At 36.6% G+C, this 16,192-nt stretch overlaps 4 protein-coding genes and 1 long non-coding RNA gene across 7 annotated transcripts; 3 read left to right on the top strand and 2 right to left on the bottom strand.

Moving 5' to 3' along the window:
* The first annotated feature begins 838 nt into the window (after positions 1 to 838).
* On the top strand, positions 839 to 4,594 carry LOC124301986 (A disintegrin and metalloproteinase with thrombospondin motifs adt-1-like). Its single transcript, XM_046757673.1, has 4 exons — positions 839 to 966; positions 1,184 to 1,396; positions 1,607 to 2,391; positions 2,583 to 4,594. The coding sequence occupies exons 1-4, from the start codon at positions 847 to 849 to the stop codon at positions 3,814 to 3,816; spliced, it is 2,352 nt and encodes a 783-aa protein (XP_046613629.1). The 5' UTR covers positions 839 to 846; the 3' UTR covers positions 3,817 to 4,594.
* Positions 4,291 to 7,267, bottom strand: LOC124302067 (dnaJ protein homolog 1-like). 2 transcript variants are annotated; one of them, XM_046757840.1, is made up of 2 exons: positions 7,111 to 7,267; positions 4,291 to 6,010 (listed from the first exon to the last, which is right to left on the bottom strand). In XM_046757840.1, the coding sequence occupies exon 2, from the start codon at positions 5,997 to 5,999 to the stop codon at positions 4,923 to 4,925; it is 1,077 nt and encodes a 358-aa protein (XP_046613796.1). In that variant the 5' UTR covers positions 6,000 to 6,010; positions 7,111 to 7,267; the 3' UTR covers positions 4,291 to 4,922. The 2 variants fall into 2 exon arrangements, with proteins under 2 accessions (XP_046613796.1, XP_046613806.1); XM_046757850.1 differs by lacking the exon at positions 7,111 to 7,267 and adding an exon at positions 6,519 to 6,537.
* A 291-nt stretch (positions 7,268 to 7,558) lies between these two features.
* Positions 7,559 to 8,164, top strand: LOC124302171 (uncharacterized). The gene is made up of 2 exons (XR_006907651.1): positions 7,559 to 7,690; positions 8,125 to 8,164. It is a non-coding gene; the product is annotated as an uncharacterized LOC124302171 (long non-coding RNA).
* Positions 7,729 to 10,711, bottom strand: LOC124301993 (cysteine-rich protein 2-binding protein). 2 transcript variants are annotated; one of them, XM_046757731.1, is made up of 6 exons: positions 10,305 to 10,711; positions 10,003 to 10,151; positions 9,634 to 9,861; positions 9,132 to 9,494; positions 8,456 to 8,986; positions 7,729 to 8,340 (listed from the first exon to the last, which is right to left on the bottom strand). In XM_046757731.1, exons 1-6 carry the CDS (start codon positions 10,709 to 10,711, stop codon positions 7,985 to 7,987), a joined length of 2,034 nt encoding a protein of 677 aa, XP_046613687.1. In that variant the 3' UTR covers positions 7,729 to 7,984. The 2 variants fall into 2 exon arrangements, with proteins under 2 accessions (XP_046613687.1, XP_046613686.1); XM_046757730.1 differs by having other exon boundaries at positions 8,456 to 8,989.
* A 448-nt stretch (positions 10,712 to 11,159) lies between these two features.
* Positions 11,160 to 16,188, top strand: LOC124301988 (SUMO-activating enzyme subunit 2). Its single transcript, XM_046757717.1, has 9 exons — positions 11,160 to 11,303; positions 11,931 to 12,085; positions 12,256 to 12,543; positions 12,665 to 12,732; positions 13,127 to 13,345; positions 13,665 to 13,922; positions 14,009 to 14,329; positions 14,509 to 14,777; positions 14,972 to 16,188. The coding sequence occupies exons 1-9, from the start codon at positions 11,160 to 11,162 to the stop codon at positions 15,374 to 15,376; spliced, it is 2,127 nt and encodes a 708-aa protein (XP_046613673.1). The 3' UTR covers positions 15,377 to 16,188.
* Positions 16,189 to 16,192: the final 4 nt, after the last annotated feature.

Genomic DNA, 16,192 nt, shown 5'->3' on the forward strand with positions numbered 1-16,192 from the left:
CCTACTTTCAATTGATTTAACAAACTGCTAATTGATATAACTGTGTTAAAAATCACCATGTTTTCGCATCAAAGAATTATTTTCAATTATAATTTATTTTGACGTTAATGTTACGATACTTTAAATGATATTTATTTTTTAAAAAAATTACCCACAGTCAGAATTGTCCACTCGTGGATAGAGCTCCCATATGCACGCTGTCTTGTTTGTTATCGGCGACATTATTCACCGTCACAGACACCATACACTCTGTGCGGGTGAATAAAATAGAAACATATCAATAAGTATACCGTTATTCTGCCTATACAGTAGCTTGTATAATAAAGTGTGTGCATTTTACGTGTTATAGGTATAATCATGTGGTGATAAGCGTTCGAGAGAAAAAAATGAGCAGCTGCATTAGATATTGACAAACAAATTTTCAAAATACAATGCAAAATTCTTCCACAAATTTTAAGAACGTTTTCGGTAATCTAAAATAATTGAGCTAGTCGCTTCGAAAATGTTGAACTACTTCTTGACTACAAGTTGTATCCAAATTCAAAGTTAATCAAAAACTATTTAGCAAGAACTAATATGTATGCCAAACGAAAAAAATTTAATGGAAAACGTTAATAATCGTCATTATCACCTTTAAATTGAATGTAAATTACAGGAAATTTATAGAACGAGATGCTTATTTATAACTTGGGGTCAACGTGCCATTAATGGAGGCACCAGCATGCATTTTGCATCGTAGCAGTCACCATGACAATGATTACTGCTACGGGCTTGCCATAATTCCACATAAATATGTAGCACTGTCTTCTATTAGGACACTTGAACTTGAAATCAACACTGAGCAAGATGATCCTTGGATACAGTTTCCTGTTATTTAGTTTGTTCACAACTGCATTTGGAGAAAATATTTCAGAAGACGTAGAAGTTATTCTGTTACCAGTTTGGAATTCGTACTCTGAAAATAAGGTGGGAGATCTCTACATATGTAAAAAAAATCATAACATTTCGTAATTTTGAGATTGCTTTTTACCTGTATAATTAGAATGTTAATTTTTTTTAATAGCGTAATGATACGCGAAAGAATACCATAGTTAGGTACCTTTATTATTATTATTACTGCCGATAACTTATTGTACACACATCTAGCAAAGAATTGAAATTAACGGTAAATGATGCTTGCTAGGTTCCTATAACTTTCACAGTATTTGGAAGAAAATTGGAATTAACATTACGCAAGAATGATAAACTTTTGGCACCAAGCTTCCGAATTTGGAGACATGGTGTGGACAAAGTATTGAAAGAAGTACCAGAATTGAGTACACCATCGCCCTGTCATTATCTTCATCAAGATAATTTGATTTCTGCAGCCATCAGTGTTTGTCACCACCGTACTATGGTATGTATTTAATTTTGGACTAGAGCATTATAAGTCATAACATTTATTATGGTATAGCAGGTAAACGTATATGACTATATGTTGACTGTATTATTTGTTAACATTCATTATTGTTGATCCAAGTATTCGTGTGTATTCCACTTTATTCTTGCTCCGATAAATATTCAATCTACCCCAAAATCTAATTACAGAAAATTTGTTTTTAAATAGCATGGATTAATCTTTTTGGAGAATGTTACGCTCGAGATAACACCTTTACGCCGAGATAATTCATGGTTATCCAATGATCATCTCATCAAAGGCCGTTCTGGGGAAATATTGAAAGAACCACATATTGTCAGAAGAGCTACTATATCATCTCGGATAGCACTACACAAGGATATTTCGGATAGGCCTACCATACTTTCAAATTTCAATAATGACATAGCGTTGGATTACAATTTGTTCTCTAGACCAAGGAGAGGAAACGGCAAATCCTTAACATTGGAATTGGCAGTATTTTTCGATGAACCCGCATACAGGCTTTTTTCACCATTTATGGATAAAGACGAGGAGAAAATGCGAGATATGTTATTGGCTTACATAAATGGAGTTCAAGCACTTTATCACCATCCCACTTTAGGTTCTAAAATCGATCTAGCACTTGTTCGTCTAGATTTGATGCAGAGGCAGCCGTCTGAATTACCACATCACAATGGTGAAAGGAACCAACTTCTAGATTCATTTTGCGATTATGCTAGAATCAACAATCCATCTGGGGATAAAAATCCAAATCATTGGGATATGGGTCTTTACGTATCTGGGCTAGATTTTTATGCCATAGAAGGTGGCAAGAAGAGCGGAGTAACAATGGGTTTAGCTACAGTTGGTGGTATTTGTCTTGATCAATATGCATGTGTAATCGCTGAATTGGGTACTACGAACGTATTTGGAAAGCCTTATCCTTCTGCCGGATTTACTTCAGTTTACATCGCTGCTCATGAAATTGGACACAAGTTAGTAGACTAGATGTCATTATGTATTTACCGCAATCTCTTGTATTCTTAAAGTATTATTCATTAATAGTTGTGACTTGTATCTTGTAAAAATTATTCTATGTCATTTATTCTAGTCCTTTGATTCCGTTGAAAATATTTCGTTTTTTTGTCACACACATGTTGATTAAATGTTATTACTTGGTTGAAAGCTTGGGAATGCACCACGATTCGACGGGAAACCGATGCCCAAGGGATGGCTATATTATGTCACCTAGCCGGGGTACTCAAGGAGAAACTATTTGGTCTGAATGCAGTCGTGACGTTGCACGAAAACTTATTGATACCAAAACTTGTCTCTTGGATGAAGCGCAATCAAGCTATGACAAAAGCTTGGATCATGCCAAATATCTTGGTTTACCTGGCCGAGATTGGAACGCAAAAAAGCAATGTGAAGTTCTTTTAAGGGATAATGACGCAATTGTTGTCACATTATCTCAAGCTTGTCAATCTTTGCAATGCAAGACTCCACATCGAAGTGGATATTATTTTGCTGGCCCAGCATTAGATGGAACTTACTGCGCAAAGGGAAAAGAATGTCGTGGCGGTGAATGTCTTCCAAAGTTGCAAATTTCTTCCACAACAGGGAATACAGTCATACAAAAAGGAGGTTGGAGTGCATGGACTGAAGAATCGTGTCATAGTGGCTGCATAGCAGGAGCGAAAGGAGCTCAAACTAGACGACGACTGTGTAACAATCCTCTTCCACAAAATACATTAGCAGGCTGTGAAGGACTTGGTTATGACGTTACGCTCTGCAAAGATGAAATGCTGTGCAAGAAAAAGCGGAAAAGTACAACAGAATATGGAACAATGAGATGTAAGAAATTTAGCGAACGATTACCAGAGCTAGACAGCCAAGGTAGTGGATTACAGGCTCCTCATGAACCGGAAAGACCATGGATGGCTTGCGCAATATTTTGTCGCCGCAATGGGGATAGCTCTTATTATACTCCACGTATAGAACTGAACGATGTTGGTCTTGACCCATATTTTCCAGATGGAACGTGGTGTCACACTGAACAGGGTGAGAATTATTACTGTCGTCAACACCACTGTCTACCAGCTAGTTTTCGCTTTGCGAAAGGATTGATTAAAAATAACATGGAAGAAGATCTAAACTTAGGACCACAGAATGCTCGTCCTGGCAATCAGATAGTTCCAGAGCAGATGATGAAGTATTTGAGTCTTGGATCAGATGGTTTACCCCTGCTAACAACATTATCACCTAGTACAGCTATGCCTCTGGACGAAGGTGGCTGGACAGTCAAGGATTACATTGAACTGCCACAACCTGTCAAAGAAGAAATTTTAGAAGCACAAGTCTCTGAGCCTTGTGCTCCAAAACTGCTCGACCTCGACACAATGTTCTCTGCAGCCAACTGAGTGGACCAGATACCTCAACTACCGACCTCCACCTATTTTTATTTAATTTATTGCTATTATTATCCTCCATGTCCGATGAATGTATGTAAAGCGAGCCTAATAAACGAACAGATACAGGAATATATATTAAGGTACAGCTTCCCAATACGTAAATATCTGTGGCACAGTGTGAGTGCTGAGTTGGGGGGACAGAGGTGAGGGGCGTTTTGAATGGTAGGCGGATGACGTCACCGTTGTGGCTGACTATTTTAGGAGTGTCTCGCTGCTATCCTCACCGACAGGCACACCTTCATATAGCAAAACTTTAAGCAGAGATACTGACACCACGCTGTAAGCTCAGTATAAGAATTATAAAATCAAAATATGGGAACACATGCATATCAAATAACTTGACATATTTTTTTATTTAGTGTACAAATAATTAACCAACTTTAAAATTAAAACTTACAAGAAAAATAATTAGAATTATAAGTAAAGAATATTAATCGTTTTATTATTACAAATAGATATCTTTTATTCATTTACAGGGGTTAGCTGTTCGACATTTATGTATCAACAGCATGGAGCAGTTTATATTTGTAATATCGCATTTGAAATTATTGTAATTATTCACATTCACCCACATTCGCATGCATTCATACATACCAACAGTTCCACAGTACGAACACAGTATAATTACATAAATAGCATAGTAAATACAGACTCGTACACCATATGTGTAATCACAATCGCAACGTAATCACATAACTTAGCGCCTAGCACAACACGCTCGCCTGTTTCAAAATCCTAGTTTCACTTTACAGAAGCTGATCGTCAAATGATGAGGTAAAGAGAACATTTTTACAGGCTTGGATCAAGGAACATTTCATCTAATATTAAATACTTGATTTTGACTGAGCCTGTTTTTAAATTTGAAGTAAGCTTGCCGTGGACAAGATTACCGATCTAGGGTTTCCTAGACGAACATGAATATGCTAGATCTTCCATACATATTGTACTGGAACGTACAAAGAGTCTCTATAATCTCTAGGATCGATCGATTACGGGGTTACACAACAGGATGGTTACTTGTTTGCTCATTTAAATCATTGACCATCACAATTTGATCAATTGGGTAAAGTGTCATAAAGTATGTCCTTGGCACTTTGCGTTAATGTTTCAGGGAATTTGATGTCAAATGCCACTAACAGATCTCCTTTACGCGAAGGCTCTTTAGGGAAAGGTAACCCATGGCCTTGGATTCTCTTTACCAAATTAGGCTTCACTATTTCCCTTGACAAATTCAGTGTAATCTTCTCCCCAGATAGCGTTGGAACTTCAATAACCGTGCCGCACAAGGCTTGTTTCAAAGATAATTTGCATGTATATCTGACATCACTGCCCTCTCTCCTGAACAGAGGATGTGGTTTGTCTCTGATAATAAATACGATGTCTGCAGGTACTTTGCCGCGTCCTTGATCACCTTCTTTCTGGAAAGTTATCTTTGTCCCGGCTTTCCATCCTGGTTTAACGTTGATTGTTAGTACTTTATCTTCTTTTTTAACCGAACCATCAGCTTGGACTACTCTCCTCGATATTTTCATCTTCTTCGTACATCCCCTGGTGATGTCTTCCAAGGTGACATAGAGGTCATGTTCTATGGGTGGATCCTGTGCCCGATCCTTACTGCCTCCTCTATTAGCGTTTGAGCCAGCGAAGTTGAAAGAATGAGATCTAAATGCCCCTCCTGGCCCGCCAGGTCTCGCTGGACCCATTCCTAAATGAAAGGGGTCATCCACGTCCATGTCGTCATCATGAAAACCAAATATACGATTGCTTCCCTGACCACCAAAATCAAAGAATGTCTGAAATGGTGAGGCCGACCCGAAGAATTGTGCAAATGTAGCTCTTGGATCCCCATGGAAAGTATATGAAGTAAATCCAGGGTCGTTGGGACCGGAAGAAGATCCTCCTGAAGATCCTCCCTTCAAACCTTCTTCTCCATACTTGTCAAAGATATCTCGCTTCTTTTTGTCAGATAAAACTTCGTAGGCCTCAGCTATTTCTTTGAATTTTTCTTCAGCACCCGAATTTTTATTCTTATCAGGGTGATATTTCAAAGCCAATTTACGGTATGCTTTCTTAATTTCATCATCGCTTGCTCCCCGGGCAATCCCTAGCATCTTATAGTAGTCTTTTCCCATTGCTTGTGATCCTGCAACAAATTAATCAATGTAAATTAACCACGTGAATTTGAAATAAACTGAATTTAAACCTACAGTAAAATAGTGGAAAAAAACCCCAATCTCAAATTCTTAGTTTCTTTAACTATGTGCAAAAATCAAACAAAAAAATTTATGATTATATATTGTACACATTTGGGCATATAAAATATGTAATCTGAATTGAAATTTATAATTGACAATGACCATGATCCATGTCATAATCACAAGTGGCGAGTGACACTCCAACCAAGAGTAAATACCCAATCAATAAAACAGTAGGACTGTTACGAAAACGAAAACAACACACGTCAAAATAAATTAATTGCAAATAGGATCCGATATGCGAAAGATCTAACCAGTGATGAAGAATGAAAATAGAAGTATAAATATTATCGAGTTGATTTGAACGTTACTAGTCCAATGTCATAGTGTCTTCAGATCCTTGTAAAGAGTTAAGACTTGCAGAAAGTGAAATGTTCAATTGAATGAAATTACGACCTCGGATTTACGACGTTGGTACCAAAACTTCGTACAATCAAGGCTATTTTCTCAATAAGAATTTGTAGCAGCTGTAGCCAAAGATGAGAGTTATTAATACGGAGGGCGAAGATTAAAAAAGGCAACAAATTAAAAATTCGGTACGTTTTCAAACTTTGGAACTACTGACTTCAGCGCGTAACTTTTACATGAAACGTATGGTGATAACGGTACGTTGAATTAACAGATATTTTTAAAAACAGTTTACACGGTCATTCGATGTGCTTTGCTACAGACGATACACTACATACAGGCCACAGAGGGGACAGCGGGCCCTACACACCCACGTATTAGACGGTCTATTTCTGGATATGATGAAACCTATAGCATCGAACAGTGTAGCAATTCCAAACAACTCAAAAATAAACTCAACGATCGAAGTGGATTGAGAATCACTCCCATTGCCATTCTCGTATATGCACGAGCATCGCAGACCTCTTCTAAATTTCGCGTCGCGTATATCTACATGATGGAGATAAATGTGGAGCTATTTTCAATTTCAGATTCTGATTTAAAATCCTACGCAGACAATATACTAATTTGAACTACTCACTTTTGGGATTATTTTATACTAGTTGTCGTGGGTCTGTTATATATCCAAATACACTTGAATCACTAAACTGCTTAATAAACTCCAACACGTATTAAACGTTACTCTCGTAGCGTACGTTTCACGTCTTGTGATGCACTAAAGTATGGCGTAGGTTGCGCAGCCCATATATACAAACGTTCGTCTAGTACTTTCCGGAACTTTCGAGAAATGCCTCGGAGCTAGTCAGCGAACCTTCCATCAACTTCCGTACGTCACAACGTCGTTCGTTGATAGGAATTAGACACTAGTAATTTATGTTCTACACATTTCACAGCAGTTATGTTAATTTATTGAAATATTTCCTGGTTAAATTTTTCAAATTATTTTACTTGGCAACTAAAATTTTGGCATATTAAGATTGACAGGTGACTGACGGTGAACATAACCTATAACGTCAAAAGAAGAAATTATCCATGACGCCAGTAACTTATCGCCTAATTATGGATCTTTCATGCAACTTTATTATGACAAATATGTTGATTACATGAATGAGAATATACTCGAAATCTACCTTCAAGTTTGTACTACACTTATTATACAGGTACTTGCTGGATAAAGACAGAATATTTTTAACAATGATTTTATTAGTTGTGTGTAGAATAAACGTAATCCAGTTATTAATCAAAAATTTACATAATATCTCGACAAAGGCAATATAACATATTATAAATAGTGTAGTCTCAAATGCAGTATGAAGTTATACAATTGAAGCTTTTCTAGTTCAATTGCCAACAATATATTGATACGGTGACTATTGTTGTGATATGCTGATGTCAAATAACATACGTACATACTTCCCTACCTGCATCAGAATTTTTTTACGACTTGTCAAATTTCATCGACTTAGCCGTAAAAAAAGAGCATGTCGACAATCTCGAGAATTTGGTGGAATGTATTTATCATAAAAATCTTGAATAAATTCTTCAACTTTGAATCCGAATTTTTGATACAGTATTAAGGCAGGATTTGTTGCAGATACATGTAGAGTAACATCTTTACCCATGCACGTTTGAATCAAATGATATAACATGAATGTACCGATACCAACTCGACGCCATTCCGGTCGAGTTACGAAAAACGAAATATATGCCTCGTTGTATCCCACATCTGGGACCAAGACTGCAAATCCAATGACCAATTTCTTATAAAGCACAACACAACTGAAATCTGGATACTGCAGGCACTCCGTTACTGAAACAAGCATGGTTGTTTGATTTCGTGTTATTTATATAATCGTTTCATTCTGCAGGCATGGTGGTATATTGAATACATTTGTGATTCATTAACTAATTGAATATACACTTACAGTCAATTCCAGGCCAGAAAAATTGGCTACACAAGCTATTTATTGCTGGAATGTGCTGTGGTCTGACATAAGAATAATCTATTGGTGCTTCTTTGGAGAATTTCCATTCTGGATTCTTTTTATTGACCTTAACTTGGAGCTCTTCCATTAATTTGAGCCACTGAGGTCGACAAGATGTGTCTCTTCTTATAAAAGGTTTCAAGATTCTGTTTGTATATGGGCTATGAACAGCTGTTGGTTCATTGTAACCTTGTAGTCTTTTTTCGTAAGCACCCCCTAAACCTTCATTAACAAATCTGTCCAATACACGGTTATTTCTTTTACGATTTCGTTGTAAGAAGTCTGATTTGCAACCGAAAGAGTCTAAATCAAACACAGGTAAACCATGTTCCCTCTTGAGTTTTCGAACTGCAAGTTTTCTGTATAAGCGCCTAACAGCAGGTGGTGCTGAATCCAAGTGTCGCTTATCCGCTTTTTGTAAAATATATGATTCTTCTTGTTCACTCATCCGAATTTTTTTTTCAACATTACCTGCTAAAGAAGTATCTTCATTAAACAACATTTTTTAGAATAAATATTATGCTTATACATCTCGCAACTAGGTCCACTTGTTTTTTACTATTTGAATACGAATGTAAGAATTTAAAAAATAAATATGTTGATTCAAATGACGTACCAGCAATGTTCTTGTACTTCCAGGGCCAGTCTCGTTTCTCTGAAACATTAAAGAGAGATATCGTTGGTTGTTCTTGGAGAGAGCTCAGACTGTCACTACTATCCTCTTCACATGGTTCCTCTTCTTTGGTATCATCATTTGCATCATCTTTAACATCGTTATGGTTGCTTAGAATTGTTGCAGACGAAATAACGTTCATTTCCCAGTCAGTTGTAAAGTTGTCCATAAGTGTAAGCTGGTTATTGCAGGATTGATATGGTTGATAGCTCTGGTACTGAAAGTCTCTCATTAAATCAGTCAAGGAAGGTGGTTCACGGCGAACATTCAACTCAATTCCATCGTCTATATCCAGCACATCCATATCTATAAAGCATAATTGACATAATATAGGTATAACATACCATGCCAGGACTTTTTGTTGTTCCATGAGATTTTGTTGCATTCTCCAATATCTAGTGCAAATTCAGGAAACAAACAAACTGAAGTATTCATTAGAGCATACCATGTACGTCGTCTTCAGCTAGTAGAAAATCTGATAATGTTTCACTGGGTTGAACGTAAGCTCGCGAGTACATGGAAAGTCCTTGACTTCTCGATGATTCACCGCCATAATTACTATCTTCGCCGACAGAAATGCTTGATTCAGAAGGTGATGGACTGATTCGTTGTTTTGCCACTACTTTGGACAGAGTACCCATTTGCTTTTTACGTTCTAGCACAAGTTTCCCATCTACGAAAATATCAATGAGAGAAACAAGGATACCCATAATTTAATACACGTTTATGTATGTGTTGGAATTCCTCTTTGAGAGAAAATTTCAAGGATCTCATTTGAAAGACTTTGAATTTCTTATTACTGTCAGTTACTTACTCTTAGCAATGAGTACCTGAGGAGGATCAGTATCTATAAGCCTCCACCAGCCCGACTCGTTGAGTTCTGTAGTTCCTGATTTAAAAAAGACGCCGCTATAGTGAGATAGTGTACCAGATATTGTTCCTATCCAGTTTTTTTTTCGTTTCCTAAAAAGAATAGTCACAGTAGGCAAGATTAACACTCTGTAGCAAGATATTCAAAATATTTAATAAATTATGTAAAAACATTTTTTACATTTATGGCACATAGATTATATTTAGTTTTATTCTAATTTTTCATATAGCAAAAAATCAACTTACACAGACTTCTTGAACAGATAGTCCCAGTTGCGATCGACAAATGTACTAATGTCGGACTTCCAATGAAAATATCCCCTCTTACTTATCCCATTTGATTTCTCCCGTAAATTGTACAGAGTTAGTACAATGATATTCAACCACGACATTTTATCCCTAGTGAGAATTTCCTCCCTCGATGAACTACAGTCGGAACAAGTATATTGAAAGAATACGTCGCCTATACATGGTCCAGGTACTCCACCACGCTTCAAGCACTGGACATGCACATGCTCATTACAAACTCCTGAGCAATGTAGTGCAGGCTTAGTGTACGGATCACATAACTCTCGACAGTTTTTACATCTTGTCAACTCCGGCAGGTCTGATTCAATCTTCAGCTTAACCTCTTCCTCAATTGATTCCGCCATCGTTATGCGACTATGGAACTAAGCTTTCAACTGTGCATCTCTACACATGGGTATTATCATGATGTAAATCAACTTTTATTTTAAGACTATAAGCGATATTCTTGTGTAGCTGAAAGAATATTGACCATAATCGAATTGAATGACTCTTCTTGTTTAGCTCGTTATACAGCCGGTGTTTTCGTCTAGATCGTCGAGATTTAAATACCTATTTGATTGTCATTATAAAAAATAATTAAGTAATATTGGAAACTGATCATAACGAACATGACCGCAACAAATATTCAATCAATCAAGAAATAATTAACGTGAAAAGTACTCGAGCACTGGCTTTGGATGCAGGGTTGCGACATCTGAACCAGTGTGTAGGTATGTAGTACTCCAGGTACACACTCAACATTTTGTTACCCGCGATAATCCAGGCCAGTAACAGATTTTACACGAGTCAAAAATGGCGGCAAGTATTAGCGGCGTGTTGGACACTGATCTACAAAATGCTGTGCTACGGAGTAAAGTTTTGGTTGTGGGTGCTGGTGGAATTGGATGCGAGGTACTTAAAAATCTCGTGATGACGGGATTCACTGATATCGAAATAGTAAGTCTGAACAATACTGGAATTTATGCGCATTTTATCTGAGGAGCCCTAACCTCTCCGTACTCCAAAGCAACAAACTGTTTCTTGTAAACCTATATGCTCCAAATCTTAATTATTTTTTTTTCAAATGACTGTTCAAGCTTTGTATCTAGATTTATTTTCTATTTTTTTTATCATATGTTATAACTCAATGAAATAGCTAGTACTGTAGCATTAATAAACTAACAGAGCATCTTCTCTTGCTGTGGTAATTAAATTTCATTGCTAAGTCACGAAGAATATAATTTTGTCATGGAAAGTCGTAATCAACATTACTTCAATGGGTCGTTTCAGCTGTTTGATCAATTTGGATTAAAGCGAGAAGATCTTTTTAAAGGTATTGTCTGTATCAAATGTCAGAAAATAACAATAATATTTCAGCAAACAAATTATATTCTAATGATTTGTATAATCAAATGCTCTACACTCAAGTACTGTAATGCTAAAACATTTTACGAGGGGAATTTGAAGATGCAAAGTGTTACATCAGCCGATGTTCTGTTTCTTCAACTATGATGTTTGATCCCAAAGTTATTTAAGAATGTTATACTACTATCCTGAAAATTGAAATTAAATCCCCTTTTTCAGATTGATTTGGATACTATTGATGTGAGTAACTTGAACAGGCAGTTTCTCTTCCATAAGCAACATGTTGGCAAATCAAAAGCTGCAGTTGCCCGGGAAACAGCATTAAAGTTCAACCCAGATGTAAAAATTACTCATTATCATGATAGTATTACCACGTGAGTAGTTTCCAATAATTCTTATAGATTTCTATGTGGATCATCCTCGATATCCATTATAGGCTATTCTTCAATCAAATTCATGTTCGACGTATATCCAAAATTTAAACAAAACTTATGCTAGATTCTGAGTATCTTCTTTCAAAAAGCAATGATATATTCATTTACAGTTCAGATTATGGTGTCAGCTTCTTCAAAAAGTTTAATCTAGTGATGAATGCTCTGGACAACAGAGCAGCAAGAAATCATGTAAATCGCATGTGTCTAGCCTCTGATATACCTTTGATTGAATCTGGAACAGCTGGTTACGAAGGTCAAGTTGAACTCATTAAAAAAGGATTGAGCCAGTGTTATGAATGCACCACAAAAGCTCCACAGAAAACTTATCCTGGTTGCACCATTCGTAACACTCCTAGTGAACCAATCCATTGTATCGTCTGGGCAAAACATTTATTCAAGTAAGGGTCTAATGTTTTTATCATCTGGCCCCAATTTTAATTCAGATTGAGAAATGACTTCTGCTTTGTGATTTTTGATGTGTCAATTGCAATAACTATATTTTCCCTTTCTATCTTCAAGTCAACTTTTCGGCGAGGAAGATCCAGATCAAGATGTTTCACCTGATACGGCAGACCCAGAAGCAGCTGGTAGTTATTTAACTAACGATTTATATTGAAAGTAACCCAGAACTACGACTCAATTGGCTACCAATATGTTCCTTGTTGAAGTGTGTGACGAGACGTTTTTTCACTTTTGATACGAAAATTGTCGTGTGTAAATTACAACCGTTTGAAATTGGCCAATCCAGTAATATCTGATTGCTCACTACAGCTGCCAAGCGCATGACGGTCAATTGAGGAACCACGAGACTTATTCTAAGCCATTAGATGCAAACAACAAATTTCGTATGAGAAATAAAATATGTTTCGGTCGCAGATTTTCATGAGGAATACATTGGTAGCTAATCGAGTGATAGACCCAGGTCACCCTGATCCCTTAATCTGCATATTATGCTTCATTGCATCTTTTTATTGATTTCAGATACTGCGGGTGAAGGTGCATTACAGACAGAATCAAATGATAAAGGGAATGTAGATCGGGTCTCAACTCGCACCTGGGCTCAGTCCAGTGGTTATGATGCTGAAAAATTATTCATGAAATTATTTCATGATGATATTATGTACCTTCTTAGTATGGACAATCTATGGAAGAAACGAAGGCCGCCCGTACCTTTGATCTGGACTGATTTACCAGATGGAGGTACACACTGACAGGCAGTAGTCTAAAATGATCTGTTCTTCTTACGTTGTACTTCATGAAACTTTTGCATATAAATATGGTGTATAAAATATTTTTAACAGCAATTCCAGCAACTCGAACAAAGACTTCTACTTTTTACTACCGTTACAATTTATTCTCATTTTAAATACAACTGGATAAATTTTAGGAACTTAGAATTATTTTCTGTGATTGAAGTCAAGGAAATCAGTTGAAAAATCTGCTGGATTGTATTATTCCATGGTCTTAGATGCACAATTCTTGTTCACTAAAGATTTAATTTTCTGTGATTGCTAACCAGTGGCAGGCTGCAGTAAGGACACAATAGAACCTGGACTTCGGGATCAAAGGCAATGGAGTATTGCCGAGTGTGGTTCAGTATTTGCACAGTCTATTAAGAGTTTAAGTAAAGAATTAGCAGAACGTCAGAAGAAATGTCCCTCTGACCATTTAGTTTGGGATAAGGATGACCAGAGTGCCATGGACTTTGTCGCCGCATGTGCAAACATACGAGCATATATTTTTGGTATTGCGCAAAAAACTCGATTTGACATAAAATGTGAGTACATGAATGTATGTTGTATTTCTTTGCCTGCCGTTAGAAAATTAACTACTCATTGATGCTTATATTTATTCCCCATTTAGCCATGGCAGGAAACATCATACCTGCAATCGCCACTACCAACGCCATTATTGCAGGCATTGTGGTTCTTCATGCATTTCGTATCCTACTAGACAACTTGAAGGCATGCAGGTCCGTTTATCTACGGTCAAAACCCAACCATAAAAATTTACTACTGGTCCCTGAAAAATCAGTTAATCCACCCAATCCTTTGTGTTACGTGTGTGCACCAACTCCTCAAGTCACACTTGCCTTAGACACTACGAAGATGACAGTTAAGGAACTAGAGGAAACAGTGCTGAAGACTCGTCTCAATATGATTGCACCTGATGTTATGATTGACGGTGAGGCAATGAATATTATTTTTAAGTTAGTACGACTAGCAGCATTATTTCTTTCCTTTCAAATTTATGGGCATGGTGATTCTGAATCCTGGCAATTTCGTAAATTGTTTAGTGCACTTGTGTAAGTTTTTTTTTCATTACAATGTTAAATTTTTATATTTAAAACAATTTCCTTTCAGGTAAAGGTATCGTTGTAATCAGTAGTGAGGAGGGTGAAACTGAGGCAAACAACGGCAGGATCTTAGAACAATTAGGCATCAGAGATGGAACAATTCTGAAAGCTGATGATTTTCTTCAGAATTACTCACTGACAATCACCATCGTCCAGAGAGAAGCACCTGCCGTCAAAGGTCAAACCCCAGACTTTCTTATTGCTGCAGATCCCGAGGATCTGAAACCAAAGGAAGAAGATGACGGTAGCAAAGAACCATCTACTTCAAACGGAAAGGTAAATTCGAAACACTTCCTTTTCTAAACAATCATTGATAATATAACGGTGCAACTTTTGCGATGAAAATCACACCTCGACTTATCAAGTATCATAATATGAACATCTGATGGATTATATGTTTTTGGGTTGTGTGATTTCTCGCGAATATCAGCACTATACATTTACACACTAATGATCGCATAATTACTTAGGTGGAGAAATTTGATCAGGATGCAGTGGTCTTAGTAGAAACTGAAGTAACACCTCAATCATCTGATGCTGATGTTTCCAAGAAACGTAAAACAGTCACTCCTCCGCCAGATGTTGTTAACAAGAAACAACGAACAGAAAACAGTAACGGATATGAAGATGATGATATATGCATCATTGAGGACTCTGACTCGGACATGCAGTGCATTTACCAAAAAAGCGTATCACCAACTAAACACACCAACAAACCCAGCGAAACAAAGTACGAAACGGAAGCTCAGGTTATACCGAATAAATGTATGCTCCAGAAACACAAGCCCTTATTGGATGAAGAGTGCCTCATTGTTTATGATGAAGGAGACGAAACACCGATACCCCCTACAGTAAAACAGCAAAGGGCAGAATAGTATACCAGTAATTACCTGAACGTATCTAAATGTGTCAGCATAATATTGGTAAGACGCCAGTTGTCCAATAACATTTTTCAACACAATCCATTTACCAACATTCTGATATTTTTCAACGTCATTAATGTACCCAATATTTATATTAAATACCTGAATCAGTCTGAATGAAGTACATCAAAGTAGATTAATTTAGATATTTGCGAAACTACTAAACTGTTACTCTTGCAATTTTACTGTGTGTTGACATGTAAATCCATTGACTATTTAGGTACAATTGTAACAATGATGATTTTTTTGTTTTGTTAAACAAAACGTCAGGCACAAGTTCGAAGTCTGGTCTTTAAAATTGTATTTGGAAAATCCCTTGGCGTAATGTTCGATTCTTCGATACAATCAAGTTTTACTTTTAAATATGAAAAGTATTTCACAAAGATAGACAGTTTTTTTGGCGTTGTGTTTAAAATTCTAATGTGTGAAATTTATATTACTTCTCAGCAACAGCAAGTGTACAAATGATGTAGTAGTGGTTTTGCGTTCACTATTAAAATAATCTTAAAAATAGACGGTTCATAATCTTCACACATGACGTGTTTGTGTTTCATCATTTCATAAAAATATTGGTTTTTCATTTTTATTCTTTATTGTATCAGAACTAATTATCCAGTCACTGTGTAGAACATTTAACTACACTTCTTAGGACATTAGAGATGTAAGAATTTGAGAACAGACCCAAACTCAGATCTGTAATCGAAAGAAGGATCCCATAATATAACATTTTTCTAAAAAATAAATGATTATGTTTTTTATATAAATTCT

This window comes from Neodiprion virginianus, chromosome 1 (assembly GCF_021901495.1).
Source record: "Neodiprion virginianus isolate iyNeoVirg1 chromosome 1, iyNeoVirg1.1, whole genome shotgun sequence".
NCBI lineage: Eukaryota > Metazoa > Arthropoda > Insecta > Hymenoptera > Diprionidae > Neodiprion > Neodiprion virginianus.